The 24,810-nt window shown below is 41.9% G+C and overlaps 1 protein-coding gene across 1 annotated transcript in view; it reads right to left on the bottom strand.

The window, feature by feature from the left end:
* Positions 1-24,810, bottom strand: part of KIF6 (kinesin family member 6) — a gene marked incomplete at its 3' end in the record, with an annotated part of 392,136 nt that overhangs the window by 280,647 nt on the left and 86,679 nt on the right. Inside the window, 2 exon segments of the mRNA XM_080665124.1 lie at positions 3,279-3,408; positions 20,801-20,910. Coding sequence (XP_080521250.1) covers positions 3,279-3,408; positions 20,801-20,910 — 240 coding nt within the window.

Below are 24,810 nucleotides of genomic sequence, written 5' to 3'. Positions count from 1 at the left end.
AGAACTTGCAAGGGAAGAGCACTTCACTGGTGTCCCACATTTGCAGACTTTGTTTTGCAAATGTTTTCTGGTTACCATGGCAACTTCTGGATGTCTCTGTGTAAATGGGAATTTGGGGAGCTTATTTTTGAAAAGAAAAAAAAAGAATAGTGCTTTCTTTTTATCCTAGTAAGCTTGTTCTGTGCTGTCAAATTACATTCTGACAGCGAGGTTTAATCTAGAACATGCTTCTTTAGAGACTGAATAATAAAGTATTTCCAGGGATTGACAGTTCTTTTTCATTTATATTTTTATGTATTTGCTTTCAATGAATTCAAGAGATTAAACTGAAGTGCTAAATACTTGCTATCCTTTTAAATAATTCAGAAATATATCCTCACTTGAAGAATTTGACACGTGAGTGTGGTCATGGCACTTGTGGAATGAGGCAGAAGGAAAGAACACAGCTCTGGGTCAGTCAGACCTGGATGCTCAGTCAGTGTTCTGACATCCTTAGCCTCAGTTTCCTCTATACAATAAGAATCAGAAATAATATAATTATACAGTGTCTACAACAATGTCAAGTCTTTTGAGTAGGTTCTCAGTATAACATCGTAGCTATTCTTACCAAAGAAAAAATAAAAGCAAGCCCAGAAACACCCCACATCTATTAGATTTGGTTTAAAACAATTAGGCTTTCCACTGGAAAATGCAATACATTAAAAACATAATGCATACCAGCACTATTTGAATTGGACTTCTTCAGGTTACAGTGTATTTATAATAATACTAGAGGCTCAGTGCACGAAATCCGTGCACGGGGCGGAGGTCCCTCAGCCCGGCCTGCACCCTCTTGCAATCCAGGACTGCTGGCTCCTAACCGCTCGCCTGCCTGCCTGCCTGATCGCCCCTAACCACTCTGCCTGTCTAATTACCCCTAACCCCTCTGCCTGCCTGATCACCCCTAACTGCCTTTGCCTCGGCCCCCACACCCAGGACCTGGACTTCCCTCCCTCTGGCCAGCCGCAGGCACCCAGGACCCCAGGTGACGCCGCCTGGGCCCCAGCTTTGTCAGAAAAGATGTCCGGAATGATGTCTAGTCTATCCGGTCTAATTAGCATATTACCCTTTTATTAGTATAGATCATTAGATATTCATCAGTAAGTAATAGGAAAAGACTGTGGGGATTTTGTAAGATGAAGGAACATGACAGATAAGCTTGTATAAAGGAAGTCTGAGATCCTCAAAACTTTATACCAGTGTGAAAAGATGTAGTGAGCTAAGTTGACAAACTAGATAGCAAAGGCCAATCTTTTAAGCTTATAGAGGTCATGATAAATAAGGGGCCAGGAGCCCCCAATAACCCATTATAGATGTGGGGACGCTGTGGGAACAGGCCTCAACTTCTCTCAGATGAGTGAGTCACTTCTGGAGGAAGTTAGCACTGAGGCAGGGACAGGCTTCTCCGCTTGTTTTCCAATAGCATTTATTCTCTTTTTCATATGTCCCTGGTCTCTTGGTTTGCTGTTTATTAAACTGTGTATGAAGGAACAGGATTTTTAATGGGGCATGCTAAATCTTTCATCATCAGACTCCTTAATTTTTAATCTGCATTTATTCCTTAATCTTTAATTACTGTGAGAAATATGAGCACCACAGATGACCACATGGGCAACATGTTGAAGCAAAACACAAATGCCAATTTTATAAAGCAAAACAAGATATTCTGAAATTAGAAACTATGCAAGGTAACTGTCAAATCTCAGAGGGAATGTGGGGGTGGGTGGGAAGAGATCAACCAAAGAACTTGTATGCACATATGCATAACCCATGGACACAGACTATAGGGTGGAGAAGCCGGGGGCAGGGGGCAGGTGCAGGCTAGAAGGGGTCAATGGGGGAAATAAGGGGACATATGTAATGCTTTCAACAATAAAGATTTAAAAAATCTTTGTAAAGGTCTCCTGAAATGAAAGTAATAGTTTAAGAGTCCTTAAGTCCATATCATATGTGGCACATAAGCTCAATTTATAGAAGTCAGTCTATTAAAAAGTACTGACGCAGAACTGTAAAAACCACCACCACCAATAACAGAAGTAACGGCTCAACACAGAAACAGATGTCCACACCGTATTTTCAGTATCTGCATTTGGTTTCCATTTATCTGTCTAGTATCTAAGGTAGTACATTCAAGAGAGTGAAAATGGGGCAGGAAGAAAGGTCAGTTGATAGACTTTCCCAGAATACTTATCCTCCCAGCTTATTGTCCTCCCCTGCTGCTTGTCATCAGAGACAGAGAAGCTGGGAGCATGGTTTAAAAAGGAAACTGCCAGGACTAACGGTCAGCTGCGCATTTGGGGAACTGTTCCCCCACCACCCCCACCCACTCCTTTCCCTGCAGGGTCACTGGATGATAGTCTCGTGACCCTCCACCTCCAGCCTGTAACTGGTTGAGGTTATGGTCCCCTGACCACGGCGGGTCAATCCTGGCTCCTGCCTTGGGATCCAAGGTAAAATGCAGGTGTCCAGTTAAATTTGAAGTCAGATAAACAACAAATAGTATAAGTATGTCCCAAATATTACACCGAAGCGTACTCATATTACACACTGTGGCAGTGTTCCCAGATCTGCCAGCGACAGCTGCCAATGCAGAGAGCACTTCCTGTGTCCCGAGCATTAATCCAAATGCTTTATAAGTAATCTTCCAGTGAATACACGAAAACATATGGAAATGTAAACAAACACCAACACATGGGTAATTTGAGATTAGAAAGAATGAACTGTGTATTTTTAAATTGCAAACATTATGCAAAAATTTCTATAATTAAGATATTAAATGAGTTGTCATTCATTACCTGCAAACCAATTTGTATAAAATTGAAAAAATATAAAAATTAAGAGTCTAGAATTCAGCCGTGGGCAAACTACGGTCCGCGGGCCGGATCCGGCCCGTTCGGCTGTTCTATCCGGCCTGCGGAGCCGAAAGAGCAGAGGGTTCTCTTGCTCTCCCCTCCGCTCCTTTACTTTGAATTTATATTAGTTCACACAAACACTCCATCCATGTTTTTGTTCCAGCCCTCCGGTCCAGTTTAAGAACCCATTGTGGCCCTCGAGTCAAAAAGTTTGCCCACCCCTGGTAGATGCTAGTTCCTGCTCATTAAGTAGCCATTGAGCTTGGGAAAGTCTTCTCACTTCTCTGGATCTAGGTTTTCTATTCGGCAGCTGAGAGTTAGATGGGATCGTGTGTAAGGTCCTTGTTGTCCCTATCCCATAATCTCCTCCAGAGGACAGTCTCTTACCTCTGCAATCATCCTGTTGGTGTCTCCTAAGAAGAGCAGGTTCAGCGCCTCTTCCTCCGTGGTTGCCTGATGGCGAGACAGGTTTTTCAGGTGAATGTTCTGATCAGGGTCCTCCAATATTGTCACTTTCCTAGGAAATGGGAAACAACAGAAACGAGGTACTTTGAAAATGAAAGGAACGTGAAGTTTTTTTTTAATAGGCTTAGTTTTTAAAAGATGTAGAGTATGATGTCTTGAACTTATAAAATCAAATAACACACAAGGCGGCAGACAGGAGTCAATTTACATCAAACACTGACATGTCCTTGACAGCACATCAAATAGCTTTGGGGCTCCTGATTTAAAGCTATCTGTCTTTGCAATCATCAGATCACTAAATCATCTTGCAATGCATATTACCGAACTAAAAATGCAACTAGATAACCTTCTACCTATGCCAGGAAACTTGGCCATTTGTGTCATAAATTTAGTTACTTATATTGGTAATGCACTAATTTTTTTTGCCGACTTTCCACCTTTTTTTTCAATTTCAATTTATATGACATTTGAAATTGGTCAGCTCAGTAATTTATACATGATGAGAATCAAGGCATCTGTCCTCCCTCTAGGAGTCATTACCTTGTCTAGTTTTCTTATCAACATGAGTAAAAAATTCTCAAGAAGTCTTATAAAAGCTTTAGTTTGTCATTATTATTTTTATGTCCATCAGATGTGTTTCTTCATCCTTTTTCTTTTACAATATGCCCTTTCCTTCCATTACATCCTTATAGTCAGAGTCTTGGGGCTGGAATTATGTTCTTCTATCACAACTGCCTTCACGGGCATCCAAGTGTCAACGTCGTGTCCTCCAGGTGAGTCCTAACCCTGCTCCCCGAGCGGCTTATCCATATTCTCCTTAAAGTCCTTGAGCACTTGATGCCACTGAATACAACTTGGCCAAACTCCTCCTACTTTGCTTCAAAGGCCTACAGATGCAAGCAATGCAATTAGTAGGGAGAGTTCCCGTCTGCCTTTTGAGTTTTGCCTTCCTGACCTTCTTGAGAATTGTTAAGGGAAGGAAACCTTATCATTTACAAGTGCTGCGCTTGCTTGAACATTTGGGATTGAGGATAGTAAGTAAAGGTGGGCATCATCTGCCATTACATCCCTAAAAATACAAATTGCGAGTAAACATTTGTCACTCGCCTGTTTGTAAAAACACCCCGACAATACCTTAAAAATGAAGATTTTAAAAATACCATAATTTTCACCCTTCTCTTTTGTAAGGAGGTTATCTGACTTTCAGATGTAATTTGTGGGCATTTAGAGTACTAATCACAGGAAGAAAGTGTAGCTCTCCTCGCACATCTGTGACCAATATGTCACTAATTATGTGATTCTTTGCCGAGTTTTGAACTCCTTTTTGTCTCCTTCAACAATACCAACTATGATGGAAAAAGATCTCTTCCTTTAATGAAAACAAGTGTACTTTATTTATTTTTCAACAAGACTCATAAGTAAGCTTATTAAAAATGTTTATGAGTCCAAAAATGCTTGGAAAACATGAAGGCACCTTTAACTGAAATGGATGAATTGTGTTCTATTTTTAGGAACCTCCTTTATTCCTTAAATTTTATTTTCACCCTGATCCTTTTGAAGTGCTCGAGAAAATTTGGCTAAATTCAATCTCTAGGGACACAGAAGTTAGAAACCTTCCTAAATCCACAGGTTCTGGGTAAATTGGAAGGAAGATGAAAGTATGAAATAAGTGATGAGATGGTACATAAAAAGTGGGAGGAGAGTCCTGTCTCTTTCAACATGAAGATAAAAAGAATTCTCCAACTCTGAGGCAGTCACCTCTCACTTGTGTGGTGAGACCAAGACAGATGCAGTGCTATTCTGTGCAAGTTCAGAAGAGGGGGAGGGAGCAGCAGAAAGTGAGTCAAACAGGAGGATGCTTGCACTCACTGGGCACCAAGCATGCCAGACACCTGTGGTGTTTCATTTAATCCAGGTGTTCCCACCTTGGCTGTACACAGGAACCACCTGCGGAACTTAAACAAAACAAGACTAACACTGATGCCAGGTCCCTCCTGAGATTCTGATTTGATTGTCCTGGGGTGTGGTCTGGGTATCAGAATCTGTAAAAGCTCCAGGCAATTCTCATGTGCAGACAAGGTTGAGAGCCACTAGCTTCATCTTTCATTACCTTTCAAGGCAGACATATGGGGAGGATTCTGGTTGCTTCATCTTACTTTCCACCCAGCTCCACCCCATGCCCAACTGGGAAAGTTATTCATCTTCTTGGCTGCCACTGAAGACACTCTTGAGTCACATCTGATTGGCAAGGTCACATCTTAATAGGCTGTCCTTCCCTGTGAAGTTCCTTTTCTACCTCCCTGACCATGCAGCTGCTTGGTCAACTAGGTACCACAACAGTAACTAAAGCTCAGGCGAGGATTATGGGTCCACCTAAACCTCCACAGGGTTTATATCATTATTGAGTCAACCTAAGACAGTGGTCAGCAAACTGTGGCTCGCGAGCCACATGCGACTCTTTGGTCCTTTGAGTGTGGCTCTTCCACAAAATACCACAGCCTGGGTGAGTCTAATTTGAAGATGTGGCATTAGAATAAGTTTAAGTTTAAAAAATTTGGCTCTCAAAAGAAATTTCAATCGTTGTACTATTGATATTTGGCTCTGTTGACTAATGAGTTTGCCGACCACTGACCTAAGTGATAGTAAGGACACAGCATACATATATCTCTCACCATTATTTCACGAAATAAAAAACATGGAAAACAAGCAACTGTGGCATTCTAAGAGTGTTCATTTACTGGACAACCTAAATGGATTTAGAATTATATTCTACTAGAGGCCCAGTGCATGAAAATTCATGCACGGGAGGGGGGGGGTCCCTCAGCCCGGCCTATCCCCTCTCACAGTCTGGGGGCCCTCAGGGGCGGGAGGTGACCCGGCGATCAGGGGAAGGCGACGCCCCCATCACATCTCTACTGCTGCCAATGCCAGCAGTGCAAGCCTCGGCCGGCCCTGGTTACCTGAGCCTCGGGTGGCCCTGGGCAACTGGGCAGCCACCATCCAAGGCTTGCCTATGCCTTGGGCATCGGCTGGGCAGCCGCCATCCAAGGCTTGCCTGTGCCTCGGGCTGGCCCTAGGCAGCTGGGGGGCTGAGGGTGGGTCTGGCCACACCATGCGCCTGCCACCCCCTTCCCCCCCAGCGGAGCTGAAAGGACTGGGGGACTCCAGCGGGGCTGAGGAGACTGGGAGCTGCCATCTTGTGGCTATGGGTGCCTCCATCTTTGTGATGGTGTGGCGGTCAATTTGCATAACCCCTCTTTATTATATAGGATTAGAGGCCAGCTGCATGAATTCATGCACAAGTGGGGTCCCGTGGCCTGGCCAGTGATGGGGGCCATCCGGGCCATCTTGCTCAGTCCTGATCGGGGCCGATTGGGGCTGGCCAGATGGAGGGGGAGGGACCGTGGGAGGTTGGCTGTGGGAGCACACTGACCACCAGGGGGCAGCTGCTACATTAAGCATCTGCCCCCTGGTGGTCAGTGAGCATCATAGTAATTGGTTGACCGGTCGACCAGTAGTAAAGGCCACTTAGGCTTTTATACACACACAGACGCACGCACACACACACACACACACACACACACACACACACACACACACACACACTAGAGGCCCGATACATGAAATTCATGCAAGAGTAGGCCTTCCTTCCCCTGGCTGCCTGCACCGGCTTCCCTCTGGCACCTGGGACCTGGGCTTCCCTCACAGCCCCAGCTTCATCTGGAAGAGCATCCAGTCTAATTAGCATATTATGCTTATTATTATAGATAGAAATAATAATTAGGAGCATAAGGTAGAAAGTGTTTGTGAAATGTCACCAGTGACATTTGGCTAAGCTACTTTTTTTCTGGTGCAGAGCCTTTGATCTCCAGTGTGGCTACTTCAGAACCATTGGACTTCTATATTTGCTGGTCCAGCTTTGTCAGTTTGATCAAAATAACTCTGCACATGCCCCCTTCTCTGCATGTCATTTTCAGCTGTCTTTGATAGCGTATCACTACTCGTTTCTCTGACTTCTGATATTACGGTTCCCTCACTATTTCCTGATTTCTTGCCCAGGGAGACTTTGAAATGTAAAGAAAAAGGCAGGTTTGTGTCCAAAGTAATTTAGCTTCTTTCATGGCTGTGCCCCTGCTTAGGGCGCATCTCAGGGCACCTTATGAAAGACTCCATCTCTGGCATCCACATGGATTCTTCTGCAGTACAAATTTCTCTCTCCAATCAGGATGGCCCTGGCCAGCTCTTCTCCTTCAATTTTTGCCTGGTTTCTGCCCAATCCCTTGAGCAGAAGGCTCTGGACTTTCCCTTATTGCCCTGCCTGTCCTCATTGAAGAATCCCTTTTCACTAAGCCTTGAGCCTGTGTGTCAGCCCCATCCCATCTCACGCCTTTGCTCAAAAAAGCCCAGTCATGCCCTGGGTACTACCTCTCACCTAGGTGGGCTAATCTGGGAGTGAGAATGTCTTAAACTGCTGTGGGTGGAATGCTTTTTCAAAGTTGGAGGAAATAAGAATCATTAGCAAAAGTTTCTCCTCAAGTTGCTTCCTTCCTGGCACTTTCTTTCCCCCACTCTCTCACAAATCAATAGCTATTTCCTGAATCCTTAGTCGCCACTTGATTCTTACTGTAATTTTCGTGGGCTTGAAAGACGGCTTTATTAGAGTTTCTTAAATAAACATCCCAGTTCCAAGATGGAAACCCCCAAACTATTTATTTGATTCTTTTTGAAAGGGCTTGTGAGTCGTTTTCCTACAAAATGTTTCTAAAAAGTTTAGATTTCAAACAAATGTCTCTGATAGTCTTAACTTGGACACCTAAGTGGAAAAGTTTTGCTAAGTATACTCGGTCTGCTTAATGATGGGGAAGAAGCAAGCTTTGTATTTTCTCTGTAAACAGAGAATCTTTTCCATTTAGCTAAGTAATTGGAATTTGCAGGCTCTTTCTAACTGAAGACATATAAAGAGCAATAGCCAAGCTCTTGCTCTCAATAATGGAAGCCATCAATGAAAGAACCTCCCCAGCCCCCTTGCCCGCCTCCACAACATTCCACCACCACCAACTTGCCCAACAGGAACTTTCCAGGAGTTACTGCAATGAATCTGGTTTCTCGTTTTCATGTTATAGGCAAATGTTGCCATAGGTGATTTCTTTTCTTTTCTTTTATTCTTCTACTTGGGAATGCCCCATGCCATTGTGCAGACGGGGCACTACATAATGGTACCATGTCCCAGGGGCTGCAATGAACATAATGAGGTTGTATATTTATGACAAATGTTAGTCAGAGTACTAAAGTGTCATCTAACAAAACCAGCATATTACAACAATTTTCCAGCAAATGGCAAGGGTGCCTTTTAATAATTCACATGAAGGTACCATATGGACTAGAGGTAGCCCTGTTTAGTGACCTTGACTTAGGCAGGCCTCATGAAAATGGGAGGGGAACCACCAGGCTCCTCTAAGTAACTAGATATGTTTTGCATATTGTAAACATGGTCTCACTATTTACTTTAATGAAGAGAATATTCTCTAGTTCAGCAGTTTTCAACCTCCTTTTATGTTCCACCCAACACACATTCTCAGAAGTTCTCTATGGTGGAGATTTGGAGAAAAGAGGAGATATAAATTTTTAGGAGAAATATGTAAGGGGGGCCCTCCTTCCTTTATTTTAACAACTTCAAAGGTACATTTTCTTTATGTTGATTTTTTTAAATCTAAAGGATTTCATTTGTTATAAATTATAAAGAGTTGAAACATATCAATTGAGAAAGTTTTATGAACCTACAATACATTTTTGTATTGGTCTTAACCTAGACGTGTAGTAGGCAGTTAGAAAGATATAAAGCAGAGCAAGGACGATGGGCCAGGCATAGAAGGTCACTGGGGTGGAAAGCCCTGGGTGTCTAGCAACGGGCAATTGTAAGGCCCCAAGGTGACCCTTCCTCGCCTAGCATATTGCTGGTCATTTTGTTTGGAAGCCCTGACCCTTTCTCCCTAGAGATAACATCTAGGCCTCAGTTGTATTTCAGCTTCAGGCCCAGAAAAGCAGAAAAACCAGACCCTCTGCCCTGGTGCTAACCTATCAATGAGTGGAGAACCCAGCCCTGAAAGGACACACTGGGAAAGCTGATGAATATTCTATTAAGATCTTTCCCTGGGATCTCCTTAAAATCTCCACCCTTAAAACCCTTAGGATGGAAGGCCTAGCTGGCTCTCTCTTCTGGGAGCCCGCCCTTGCCTTTCCCCTCTTCTTCCTACCCCCCGGGGGAGTCACCTTGACTTTCCTCACTTCTAAGCTCCAAGGGTCCTTCCTTTACCTCTATAACTTGTTTCCTAAGCCCATTTCTTCTACAAATTACTTATTCTACCTCTGTGGTGTTCCAAATAAATGTCCTCTTATAGTTTGAGTCTTGAATTCTTTCCTAGCCAGTACCAAGGTGGCTGAACCCAGGCCTCACTGGTCTAACACCTGGTCTAACACCAACAGACAGAACAAGCTAAAAGTAATGGATATTTTTGCTATTTAACTACTATTGAGATCATTTTAAAACTCTTTCTAGTAACTCCAAATTATATTTTTCTTTATAATTTTATTTAACATTAGATCTTTTTATGGATAAGGAAAAATATAGCCAATCACATGACATTTTAGAAATTAAGTTATTTAATTTAACCTACTAAAAACACCAGGTTCTCTAGCAAATATTTAAGGAAAATTTATACTAATTTTCTACAATCTCTTTTAGAGAATAGAAGCAAAAGTAATACTTTCTAATCCATTCTATGAGGCCAGCATTACCCTAATACCAAAACTAGACAAACACAGTACAAGAAAAGACAACTATATACCAATATTTCTTATGAAAATAGATGCAAAAATCCTCAACAAAATATTAGCAAATCGAATCCAATAATATATAACATGAATTATAAACCACAACCAAGTGAAATTTATTTCAGATATACAAAGCTAGTTCAACATTCAAAAATCAATTATATAATCCATGACATCAGCACACTAAAAAAAGGAAAATCACATAACCATATCAATACTAGTAGATGCAGCAAAACCATTTGACAAAATCTGACACCCATTCATGATACAAACTTTCAGTAGACTAGGAATATAAAGGAACATTCTCAACTTGATAAAGACTATTACAAAGACATACCGCTAACATCCCACCAAATGGTGAGGAACTCAAAGCATTCCCACTACGATCAGATTTAAGGCAAGGATGTCCTCTCTCACCACTGCTCTTCAACTTTGACTGGAAATCTTTACTGATGCAGTAATGCAAAAAAAAAAAAAAAAAAAAAAAAAAAAAGGAAGAAAGAAAGAAAAGGTATATGAATTGGAAGGAAGAAAGAAATAAAACTGTCTTTGTTGACAGATGGCATAATCACCTATGTAGAAAATCTAAAAGAATTAAAGGGGGGAAAAAGCTGCTGGAATTATAAGTGATTATAGCAACAATGTAGACTACAAGGTTAATATACAAAAGCCAATTGCTCTCTTATATACCAGCAATGACTGGGTGGCAATTGAAATAAAACACAATACCATTTACATTAGTACCCAACAAAATGAAATAATTAGGTATAAATCTAACAAAATATGCACAAGATCTATGGGAAGAAAACTACAAAACTCTGGTGAAAGAAATAGAAGAAGAACTAAATAAATGGAGAGATATTCCATGTTCACGGATAGAAAGATTCGATATTGTACAGATATCGGTTCTTCCCAACTTGATATATGGATTCAATGTAATCCCAATAAAAATCACAGCAAGGTATTTTGTGGATATTGACAAAATAATTTGAGTTTATATAGAGAGGCAAAAGATGCAGAATAGCAAATAAATATTGAAGGAGAACAAAATTGGAGGACCAACACTACCGACTTTAAGACTTACATAGATCTTACCCTAGCTGGTTTTGCTCAGTGGATAGAGCATCAGCCTGCGGACTAAAGGGTCCTGGGTTTGATTCTGGTCAAGGGCATGTACCTCAGTTGCAGGCGCCTCCCAGGCCCAAGGCCCTGGTCGGGGCTCGTACAGGAGGCAACCAATTGATGTGTTTTTCTCACATCGATGTCTCTCTCTGTCTTTCCCTCTCTCTTCCATTCTCTCTAAAAATCAATGGAAAAATATCCTCGAGTGAGGATTAACAACAACAACAAAAAGACTTATATAGATCAATGGAACAGAAATAGACCCACATAAATGTGGTCAGCTGATATTTCATAATGGATCAAAGGCAATACGATGAAGCAAAGACAGTCTCTTCAACAAATGGTGCTAAAACACTGAACATCCACATGCAAATAGATTAATGTAGACACAGACCTTACACTTTTCACAAAAATGAACTCAAAATGGATCATAGATCTAAATGTAAAATGTAAAACTATTAAAATCCTACAAGATAACATAGAGAAAAACCTAGATAACCTGGGGTATGGTAATGCCTTTTTAGATACAACACAGAAGACATGATTCCTGAAAGAAATAATTTATAAACTGGATTTCATTAAAATTAAAAACATTGGTTCCACAAAAGATAATGTCAGCATAATTAGGAGATAAGCCACAGACTTGGAGAAAACCTTTGTAAAAGACACATTCAATAAAAGACTGTTATCTTAAATATAAAAAGAACTCTTAAAATTCAACAATACAAAAATGAACAACCCGATTAAGAAATGAGGGAAAGATCTGAACAGACACCTCACCGAAGAAGATACATAGATGGCAAATAAAGATATGAAAAGATGCTCTAGATCATATGTCATCAGGGAAATGCAAATGAAAACAACAATGAGATAGTACTACACACCTATAGAAATGGCCAACAGCTGGAACATTAAGAACATCAAACTGGTGAGGCTGTGGAGCAATAGGAACTCTCAGACATTGCTGGTGGAAATACAAAATGGCACAGCCACTTTGGAAGACAGTTGGGCTGTTTACAAAACATACTTTACCATATGATCCAACATTGTGCTCCTTGGTATTTACCCAAAAGGGGTTGAAAACCATGTTCTCAAAAAACCTGCACATGGATGTTTACAGCAGCTTTATTCACCACTTAAAAAACTTGGAGGCAGCCAAGATGTCCTTCAGTAGGTAAATTAATAAATAAACTTGGTACATCCAAACGAGTTATTATTCAACACTAGAGGTCCGGTGCATGAAATTCGTGCACGGGGCAGGGGGGTGTCCCTCAGTCCAGCCTGCACCCTCTCCAATCTGGAACCCCTTGAGGGATGTCTGACTGCCTGTTTAGGCCCGATCCTACCGGGCCTAAACGGGCAGCCGGACATCCCTCTCACAATCCAGGACTGCTGGTTCCCAACTGCTCGCCTGCCTGCCTTCCTGATTGCCCCTAACTGCTTCTGCCTGCCAGCCTGATCACCCCCTAACCACTCTCCTGCCAGCCTGATTGATGCCTAACTGCTCCCCTGCCAGCCTGATTGCCCCTAACTGCCCTCCCCTGCAGGCCTGATCCCTGCCAACTGCCCTCCCCTGCTGGCCATCTTGTGGTGGCCATCTTGTGTGTCCACATGGGGGAAGCCATCTTGTGTGTTGGAGTGATGATCAATTTGCATATTACTCTTTTATTAGATAGGATAGAGGCCTGATGCACAGGTGAGGGCCAGCTGGTTTGCCCTGAAGGGTGTCCTGGATCAGGGTGGGGGTTCCCTTGGAACATGGGGTGGCCTGGGTGAGGGGCCTGTGGTGGTTTGCAGGCCGGCCATGCCCCCCGGTGACCCAAGCAGAGGCCCTGGGATCTGGGATTTATTTATCTTCTATAATTGAAACTTTGTAGTCTTGAGCAGAGGCCTGGGCCAGCCAAGGTGTGCAGGAAACTTGGCTTCCTCCATTGCCGGGGAAACCCAAGCCTCCTGCTTGCTCTGTGGCCGCAGCCATTTTTTTTTTTTTGATTTATTTATCTTCTATAATTGGAACTTTGTAGCCTTGAGCAGAGGCCTGGGCCAGCCAGGGTGTGCAGGAAACTTGGCTTCCTCCATTGCCGGGGAAACCCAAGCCTCCTGCTTGCTCCATGGCTGCAGCCATCTTGGTTGGGCTAATTTGCATACTCACTCCTGATTGGCTGGTGGACATGGCTTGTGGGTGTAGCAGAGGCACAGTCAATTTGCATATTACTCTTTTATTAGATAGGATTAAAAAGAAGTGAGCTATTAAGCCATGGATATTACTAAGTGAAAAGGCTAAATACTGTATGATTATAGCTACATGACATTCTGGAGAAGGCATGCAGATGACTTAGAGCTGCTGTAGTCTCACATCAACCAATGTGAGCCCACATCAACCAATCATTTTTCTGTCATAGCCCGGTCTAGTCCTTTCACACCAGTGTCTCTGCTCCCATGACCCTCAATGGTTTCCTAATTTTACTGGTATATGCCAAGACCAGAGATCTGATTGAGCTAAGAGCTGGCAGTGCTGCTGAGGTGGGAGCAGTGATGAGTCCGCCTAGAGAGAGGACATGTGGGGAAGAGTCTTTAGAACAAAATTTAGGTGACTAAGAGGAAAGGTCGCATCAGATAGACCAGAGGGATCACCTGGACCAGGTGATAAAGGTTTGCAGGTAGCATACTTATCTCCCTGCTCTGAAACGTTCATAGAAGTTAGTCTATGTATCATTCGTTGGATTACAATTGACCTTGTGTTTTCAGATTGAATTTTTGGATAGTTGAAGACATTTTGCAAGATGCAAGTTAGTCATCAGAAACCAAAGATCTGACTGATGCTACTAAGGCTGCCAGGGGCTACACCTTGACTGTCCAATCCTCGCACTCATCTTTCCAGTCTTACTGTTCTCACCTATTCCCTGACTGGCCCCAGTCCCACAGGTCCATAACTGTCACAGAATGAGCTACACACATCAACTTCACTACCTTGTTTCCACATGGATGCCACACCCCACTGCCCTTCCTATGCCCCCTCAGGGACTACTTCACCTGTCACCTTCTCCATGAATCTCTTCCTGATCGCACAACCCAATGTGGTTTCTTTCTCCTGTAAGCACTTGTCATTCTGGTGCCTCTCTTACGATGCTGCTCATATTCCTCCTTATGCTGTGCTGTACTAGTTTGCCCACTCGATGGGTTCCAGGAGAGCAAAGACTAAGTTAGTAAACTCAGTGCCCAGCACAGTGTGTGGAGCAGAGTTGGATCTCAAGAAACGCTTACTGAATAACTGGGTGATTCCACACGACTAGACAGAGGGCAGAGGCTGAGCATTAATCCTTTTTGTAACTCCTGGGGCACTTTGCAGTGTTTTATATTGATTAGGTATTAGAAACCTGGTGAATTAAATTTAACATTTGTCAACTCTTTTTTTCCTTTGATGACAAATTACTTAAAAAACACAACACACCCAATATTTCAATACTAGATTCTGAAGTCTACTGACTTTCTTTGTAACAATAATAACCATGACCAACTTTGGAACCTTAAATGGAATACATGTCCCTATTTAGGAATACTAAAATTACTCCAAAGTAAGGTGACTATTTTCCCTACAGTTGAGACTAGCAGTTATACTGATTTACTTCATGAGACACACTTAGATTCTAACTATATTCTTTTTATAGCATATTATATAAAGAGCTTTCAAAAACAGAGGTTCTATTTTCATTTAAATTACTAAATAAAGAATAGACTTAATACACATATGTGTATATATACATATATCTCTCTATATAAATATATAGCCAATTACTTTTTAAAATTATATTTTATTTTTAGTGTTGACATTATTACAGATGTCCCCCATTGCTCCCTCTCTTTGTTCCCCTCCACCCAGACTCACCCTCCCCTCCCCTGGCCCTCACTACATTCTTATCTGTGTCTATGCACTATGCATATAAGTTTTTGGCTATTCCCTTTACCTTCTTTCATTCTGTCTGCCCCAACCCCTTACTCTCTGACAGCTGTCAGTCTGTTCTCTGTATCCATGCTTCTGTTTCTAGTTTGTTTGTCACTTCATTTTGTTCATTAGATTCCACATATAAGTGAGACCAAATGGTACTTGTCTTTCTCTGACTGGCTTATTTCATGCTGTCGCAAAAGGTAAGAGATCCTTCTTTTATACAGATGCATAGTGTCCCATTGTGTAAATGTACCACAGCTTTTTTATCTTTCATCTACTGATGGACACTTGTGCTGTTTCCAGATCTTGGTTATTGTAAACAATGCTCCTATAAATATAGGGTGCATATATTCTTTCTGATTGGTGTTTCAGGAGTCTTAGGATATATTCCCAAAAATGGGATTGCTGGATCAAAAGGCAGTTCCATTTTTAATTTTTTGAAGAAACTCCATATTGTTTTGAATTTGGCAAAGTAGCAGGATTCAAAATAAATATCCATAAATCAATGACATTTCTATACACCAATAATGAATTATCAGAAAGAGAAACTAAGAAACAATCTCATTTACTATTACAACAACAACAACAAAATAAGGTTCGTGGAATAAATTTAACCAAGGAGGTAAAACTATGGGACATTAAAGAAAGAAATTGAGGAAGATACAAATAAGTGGAAGCACATACCATGTTCATGGATTGTTAGAATTAATATCATTAAAATGTCTACTACCCAAAACAATCTAGAGATTCAATGCAATCCCTATTAAAATACCCATGACATATTTCATAGATCTAGAAAAAAATATTCTAAAAATCTGTATGGAACCAAAAAAGACCCAGAACAGCCTCAGCAATCTTGAGAAAGAAGAACGAAGTTGAAGGGATCACAATACTGGATATCAAACCATAGCACAAGGCCAATGTAATCAAATCAGCCTGGTACAGGCACGAGAACAGGCATATAGATCATTGGAACAGAACAGAGAGCCCAGAAATCAACCCATGCCTCTATGGTCAATTAATATTTGACAGAGGAGCCAATTACTTTTAATTAAACTTTTTATTGTGTGATAATTGTAGGTCCACATGCAGCTGTAAGGTATAATGCAGAGAGATCCCATGTACCTATATCCGAGGTATCACAACCAGGACAATGGCATTGACACAATCCACTGATCTATTTAGACGTTTCAGTTTTTCTTGTACTTGTGTGTGTTTGTGTCCTGCAGGTAGTTTTGTATATCCACAGCCACAGTCAAAATACAGAATAGCCCATCACCATAAGGATCCTGCACTGGCCTGGAGAACCATCCCCACTTCGCTCCCTAATTCCGTCAACCACAAATCTGTTATCTATTTCTATAACTTTGCCATTTAAAAATATTACATAAATGTTTTTAGATAGATTTGCAAATAATATCATATGGCACTTAGCCTTTTGGGAATGGCTTTTTAACTCACCCTGGATATTCACTCAAGTGAATGTATCAATAAGTCATTCTTTTTGTTATTGTTGTTTTATTAACTACTAGAAGCCCGGTGCATGAAATTCGTGCATGGGGGAAGGGGGGTGTCCCTCAGCCCAGCCTGCACCCTCTCCAATCTGGGACCCCTCGAGGGATGTCTGACTGCCCGTTTAAGCCTGATCCTGGTGGGATCGTACCTAAATGGGCAGTTGGACATCCCTCTCACAATCCAGGACTGCTGGTTCCCAACTGCTCGCCTGCCTGCCTTCCTGGTTGCCCCTAACTGCTTCTGCCTACCAGCCTGATCACCCCCTAACCACTCCCCTGCCAGCCTGATTGATGCCTAACTGCTCCCCTGCCAGCCTGTTTGCCCCTAACTGCCCTCCCCTGCAGGCCTGGTCACCCCTAACTGCCCTACCCTGCAGGCCAGGTCACCCTCAACTGCTCTCCCCTGCAGGCCTGGGTCCCTCCCAACTGCCTTTCCCTGCAGGCCTGGGTCCCCCCAACTTCCCTCCCCTGCTGGCCTGATCGCCCACAACTGCCCTCCCTTGCAGGCCTGGTCCCTCCCAACTGCCCTCCCCTGCTGGCCATCTTGTGGTGGCCATCTTGTGTCCACATGGGGGCAGGATCTTTGACCACATGGGGGCAGCCATCTTGTGTGTTGGAGTGATGGTCAGTTTGCATATTACTCCTTTATTAGATAGGATAGAGGCCTGGTGCACAGGTGGGGGCCAGCTGGTTTGCCCTGAAGGGTGTCCCGGATCAGGGTGGGGGTTCCCTTGGGGTGTGGGGCGGCCTGGGGGAGGGGCCTGTGGTGGTTTGCAGGCCAGCCACGCCCCCTGGCAACCCAAACGGAGGCCCTGGTATCTGGGGTTTATTTATCTTCTACAATTGAAACTTTGTAGCCTGGAGCGGAGCCAAGCCTTCTGTTTGCTCCATGGGGGCAGCCTCTTTTTTTTTATTTATTTATTTATCTTCTATAATTGAAACTTTGTAGCCTTAAGCGGAGGCCTGGGCCAGCCAGGGTGTGTGGAAAGCTTGCCTTCCTCCATCACCAGGGGCAACCCTAGCCTCCTGCTCTTTCCAGCTCCGTGGCTGCCGCCATTTCTGTTTGGTTTTATGTATCTTCTATCATTGAAACTTTGTAGCCTTGAGTGGAGGCCTAGGCCGGCAAGGGCAGGTGGAAAGCTTGGCTTCCTCCATTGCGGGAGAAACCCAAGCCTCCCTCCTGCTCTCTGTGGCCGTAGCCATCTTGGTTGGGTTTATTTGCATATCCGCTCCTGATTGGCTGGTGGGCATGGCTTGTGGGTGTAGCGGAGTGATGGTTAATTTGCATATTACTCTTTTATTATATAGGATAGGTCCATAATTTACATTAGGGGTCATTTTTTGTGTTGTAAGTTTTCATAGATACAAAGAACAGATTAGGGTTGCCAGAGATGGGGGTGGAAGGAATGGGTAAACTGTTTTTCTGTGTTTGTTTGATGTTGTTTTTTTAGTTTAAATAGATTGGAAAAAACAACAACAATAACAACAAAAAACAGGGTTTCTTATAGAAAGGCTGAGTCCATAGCTGGGTAACAAAAATAATAAATACAAGGTCAGTTTAAGATAATTTATGCCATTTTTTTTCACATATCATGCTTTGGTATTGTATCTAAAAACTCATTGCTAGAAAACTGTGGTACATCTACACAATGGAATACTACGCTGCTGTAAAAAGGAGGAATTCTTACCATTTGCAACAGCATGGATGGAACTAGAGAGCATTATGCTAAGTGAAATAAGCCAGTCAGTGAAAGAAAAATACCGCATAATCTCACTCATTTATGGATAATAAAGAACATTATAAACTGATGAACAAAAATAGATACAGAGGCAGAGAAGCATCAAACAGACTGTCAAACTACAGCGGGAACACTGGGACGGTTGCAGGGGAGGAGATAAGAGATCAACCAAAGGACTTGTATGCATGCATATAAGCATAACCAATGGACGCAAGACACTGGGAGAAGAGGGTGGATGAGGGCATGTGCTGTGGGGTAGGAGAGGCCAGGGGAAGGTCAATGGGGAAAGAAAGGAGACATATGTACTACTCTTTGTAATACTATAAACAATAAAATAAAATTTAAAAAATAAAAATAAAAACTCATTGCTAAACGACTATAGTCACATTTGCAAATCGATGGACCTTTAGTCTGGCACTCGGACATCATGTATAGGAAGGCCACCCCACCCAGTCAGGTTTCCTAATGGAGCTCCTTTTTAGGGCCATGATTCCTTAGTTCTCTATACCCCACACTAAGATCTCGAAGCTCTTTCTGCTACTCTGGCATGAAGGCGAGAGCTCTAGTTTTTCATACTTGCTCTACCATTAACCAATTAGTTTTGAAACCCTGGGCAAGTCACGCCTCTTACAGCTTCCTTTCCTCAACCAGGAAAATGAGGAGGGCACCAACCTACACAATTCACATTCTCTTCTAGTCCAATCAAAGCCAAGGTGCTGAGCATAATCAATTAATTTTATTTCTCATTTATTTATTGTTGCATATCTCTCCTTACATGTTACGTCTCCTCCTTCATCTTCATTATAGCCAAGCCCTTTACTTCTGGATTATTGCTAAGCTGGTTTAAGTTCTTCAGTGTAGATGTGGCTTGTTCAATGTAGTTTTAAGTGAGATTTAGCCTGGAGGTATACAGGTAGGACTGGCGCTAGAAAACGACTTAAGTCACCTGTTAAAATGAAGAGCAATTTCTCACCAAAGCCTCTTTTCTGAGTCCCTCAGAAGCTGGCTTTTACTTCACACAAATCCTCAACACGTGGCCTTTCCAACCTCACCTCGTATCTTTAATGCTGTTGTTCCTACGAGGAGAGTTTTACCTTTTTGGATGGTACCCAGAGTGTTTGGTATATGTCAGCTCACAACAATGAAACCAGGGAACTAGACAGTCAGAACTTCAGTGAGAGCTGCTCCCAGTTCAAGAGTGTGTGAAGCCACTCTTTCTGGTGGCAATGGTAATTAATGAATACTGGATAACAGAATCTTTTTGTAATACAGTGGATATTTTTTAGTAGTGATAGGAAACTTTTACCTCTATGTAAATGTAATTCCAACAGTTTCTTTAAGGCCAATTTCTTCCACAAAGTAAATTTTCCTTCCTCTCAATCCTTTTTTTCCCCTTTCCTTTAATTCTTATACAAATTTTTATTATACCGACAAACATCCCCTTTTCTAACTTTCTCTAATGAATACTATAAACATAAAAGAGATGATATGTAAAAACATTCAAATAGTAATGGGAGAATATATATAAAGATGGTTTACAAATTAAACAACTGGTTGCTGATCTTTTTTGGTAGAGGATTAATATATTTTTAAATTGTTTTAGAATATTTAATAAGAAGAATATTAAAGTGTATTTTCTTGGCTCTGGCATCTTCTGATATATGAAGATGTCTGGGCAAAGTATATGCAGTTACCAATTAACATATGTCTAATTTAGGCAGATATTCAAGTAAGTAGTGAGTAATGCTATAGAAATGCTGGCAGGGTAACTTACTCTATTATTAGATAAGTTCTGAAGACTCTATTTATAGTTGGGTCACGAAACCATCAGTGCCCATCGTGACCAAATGATTGTCACTGTTAGTCTTAATGATAGTCAAGAAGCTCTTTTTGCCCCTCTGGCATTTTCTCTCTTTCAGATTCTCTCATTGCTGCTGGAAGCCTAATTTGAACACCTTCTTCGGTGAAAGGCCACAGTCGAAGGGGTGAAGGGTTCCATAGGGCAGGAGTAGAGTGGGACTGCCTGGTCCCATCAGTCCTCTCAGCTCACACTCCCAGGACACTCACTGCTCTCCCTGTACCAACTCCAAGAGATTTTCCCAAGAAGTGAACTCTAAGCTATTTCAGTTCCTATCACTAGTGAGAAAATATCCATTATATTACAAAAAGATTCTGTTACCCAGTGTTTGTTAATTACAATGGAGACCAGAAACATGCAAAAGTTTCGGAGAAAACAATTGCAGGAAACATCTGAAAGTAATTTTCCCTGTTCTTTGTTGTTCTGCTACTCACGGCAAGTCTTCCAAACTGGAGGCTTCATGTCTTGGATCCAAGAGATCATAACCACATTCATTGTAGATTTCCAAGTAAGAAATGTGCGTTGTGTATATTTTGCTGCTGTCCTGATAGGAAAAGGGAGAGACGTTACTTAGTGGCTCTAATAACGATTCAGCTCAGAGGAAGATGAACACATCGATCGTGTAGCTTCCTCACAGTTTCTCTCTCACTATGTATGGTTTACATTTTTGGTTCGTGACACTTTCAAGTTGCCAGCTACCATAAGCACGAAGCTTTTTTTTTTTTTTTTTTTTTTTTAATGGCCAATACCTATGATTACAAGCAACTTCAGTTTGTTACTTTATATTGGTTCCACGTAATACGTAAAAGGCAATACACATTTACAATTAGCTGACGTGGTTGCAGAACTCTATAACACCATTTTTTACTTTCCAGACCAAAAGAAGAAAGGTTACTAAGAAAAAATAAATTTACATTCTGTGAACAGTCTATTCATAAAAGAACACAGAATTGTTACTTTGGTTTAAAAACTTCAGTAGCAAAAGAGTTTTCATCTTTAATCACAAATCTTTTTAAACTTTTGTAATATTCAAACTTTCTAAGGACATAAATAGATCATGGACAATAATTAGCTAATGTAAAGTTAATTCAGGGGACAGAAATGGTTTAGGTCAGTGGTCGGCAAACTCATTAGTCAACAGAGCCAAATATCAACAGTACAACGATTGAAATTTCTTTTGAGAGCCAAATTTTTTAAATTTAAACTTCTTCTAACGCCACTTCTTCAAAATAGACTCGCCCAGGCCGTGGTATTTTGTGGAAGAGCCACACTCAAGGGGCCAAAGAGCCGCATGTGGCTCGCGAGCCGCAGTTTGCCGACCACTGGTTTAGGTCAATTAGGTAATCACAGGGTGGACATTACCAGTCCACTGCCTATACCTTACCTGGTTAATTTTTCTGGCCCAAGTGGCAAATCAGGACTGTTCTGCTACTGAATAGAGAGAGGTATTTTCTGTGGGCCATGCTGAAATGCAATGGCATAGGTGTCAATGAAATTAGGATAAAAAGTTGAGGGGACTGGTTCTGTGGTTCTTGTCTTAGCTCTGTCAACAGACAAAAAACAAACAAACAAACAAACAAAAACCCACTCGCACTGCAGTGGAATAAAACGGGATTTTTTCAGCTCTTGAGAAACTTCCGAGTTCAGTTTTTAATACAAAATAATAAGTGACAGCACCTGTTTGTCGTAAGAGAGGAACATGTTTGCGCCTGTGCCAGAGGTCAGCAGGCTGTCATAGTGAATGTTCCGAGAGGTTTACTTAGGACGACCTTCCTGGTTAATTCTCACCCACATCCAAGACAGCCCATTTACCAGGCGTCATTCAAGGGGAGAGAGGACCAGTCGCAGAGATGGGAAGAGAAGCTGGGGTCCTAGTTCTACCAGTTGTGAGCCCTGCTATGTCAGGCCTCAGTTGCTGTAGCATTAAAGTAAGGAAGCTGGATAATGAGTTCCCACATGTTCTTCACATGAAAATTAATACAATTCTCTGGTCCTGAAATGGCTCAAACTATTGAAATAAAGATACCACCATTTCACCAGTACATGGAAAATTAAAGCAAGTGTCAGCCAGCACATGACTATAGTAAAATGCTCAAGCCACAGCTGAAATTTCATGTTCTCCTGCTCTGTGAAGGTGACATGGACTGAATCTCCACGCAAAAAATTTCCCCCAACTGCGCGTTGGAAACACTACCCATGTGGGTGTCTCTGGCTGCTTCTTCTGCAAATGATCCATGAGTTACACTAGCATCCTAGTGCAGTGAAGGCACCATTCCAACATAATCTTTTGGGTTGAAGTTTGGCTTTTCGCAGGCATCAGAGATGATAAATACTAGATAGACTCTGTGTGGCCTTTATTCTAATGCAGTGTTTCCTAAAACATTCAATGAAATACTCATGGAAAAACGGATCCATCGTCCACACATCCAGGGTGGGCAAAAGTAGGTTTACAGTTGTGAGATACGAAACAGAGTTTATTCTTGCATTATTATTTATTAATTATTGTATTATTTACCATACGGACAATTGTAAACCCACTTTTGCCCCACCCTGTATATGCTGTTTCTCTCTGGAAGATTATAGGCCATTGCAACATGTTTCTAAAACTTATCTGAAGATATCTTAAATATTCTATAGCTTATGGCTTGAAGTTGGAACATACACCTCTGAACTCATAGCATCAGACAAAAGACGAGGTTTAAATATGGGCTCTGTCATTTATACCCTTATCCTCAGTTGAAAATGGGGATAGTAACCCTTATCTTGCAGATCTGTTGTGAGAAAAATAGAACTCTGTATTTAAAATACAACCAAAATGTGTGGCCTGTAATAGACTACAATAAACTGTAGCTGTCGCTGCTGTTATTGTTGGTGTTGTCATTATTTTGATTATTTCTAAAACCTTCAAATGGAGAATTCAGTATGTTAATATAAAAAGAAAGGGAAAGAGGCAGAAAGAACAGCTAACTTGTATGTCCATTTACACTGGAGAAACTCTCTCTTTCCAGAAATTAGAAGGAATGAGAAGAAGTCAGGAAGACAGCAGGCCCGCGGCCTGAGGTGATAGGGATAATGTGGTTGGCCTCCAGCTTCTGCAGTTTCTGAGCTTTCACTGAAGTAGAATTCACCGAACGATGTGGGAGCTGCCTTTCCTTAGGACCCGCTCTCAGTGCTCCGGATTGTAATGTAACACACATGTTGCCTACAGACAGCCTTCTCTTCTGCCCCAAACAAGTCTGAGCCTCACAATACGCTAAAAGAATGAGCAGTGATTTCTAAAATAATGGACTCAATTTTCTTCTTTTAAAATCCTTGAGAATGTGCTCTCACAGGCACTTTAGGGACCGGTATGTACTCACTCTTGTTTATCTCGGAATAAATACTCCGCATACGTCAAATGTTTTATTCAAGGATCCTAGAGGGCTCACAGGGCCTCTAAGGCTACGACTGGGGACAGCCGAGCACCTGGCTGCATGTCCCGGCAGCACTTTATGGACACTTTGTGATGCCCTCCAGCTGCCTCTGCCTTGCTTTGCCGCAGCTCAGCTGGATTACAATGAATGTGCTGCTCCCCCATCGTGGAAATTGTCCGTTTACAGAGAGTTGTCCTGGCTGTAAATTGGTCCGATGGCCACTCTCCAAACTCAGGATCACTCAGGATGAAATGGGATTTAGAGTAATGCCAATGACAAACACATAAAACAATGAACCTGACACATAGCAGGTACTGGGGAGACAGGGAGACTTTTAGAACTGTTTTTTGTTTTGTTTTGTTTTGTGTGTTTTTTTTCGTATTTTGATAGCCATAGACAAAATTTACAAAGAGACATATATTTTCTATTAGGAAAGGATTTGTTTATTCTGTTTAACTTCATCAGGGGAAATGGCTTTATTTGTTCTGCGTTTCAAAGGATTATTTGAAATTGGTCAGGGATATTTTGTCTATATGCATATATAGCACAAGAAGTCCTCCATGTCATCATTAGGTTCTGTGGCTTTAAGAGAAATAACATATAACTAAACCAATTGTACCAGAGGCTAATTGACATAAACAAGAGTTAAGTTCCTACGGCACTATCAGCGTTATAATGTACCTGCTGAAGGAAAGGACACTATCCGAGGACCTGCTGTACGTGGATACTGACAGCTGCAGTAATAACAATCACGTATTGAGCATCTACTATGTGCCAAGAACTGGACAATGTCTTTAAGCACAGTAAGCTCAGCTCTCAGAGAAGCCCCACATCCTGGACCTTTAAGAAACTGCCCAGGTCCACCTGCTGCCAGTAGGAGCAGGCTGGCCTGCACCAACTCCCATGACCTCTCCTAGACACCGGGCTTCCACATCAGGCCACAGCAATAAGCACCATGACAAATCATATTCCCAGTTTGTGAAATCTGGGAAAAAACAAAGCAGCCAATGTCAGAAATAAATGAGTAAATG

Source organism: Plecotus auritus (genome assembly GCF_963455305.1).
Source record: "Plecotus auritus genome assembly, chromosome: 4".
Classification (NCBI taxonomy): Eukaryota; Metazoa; Chordata; class Mammalia; order Chiroptera; family Vespertilionidae; genus Plecotus; species Plecotus auritus.
This window is presented reverse-complemented; position numbering and strand designations above follow the sequence as displayed.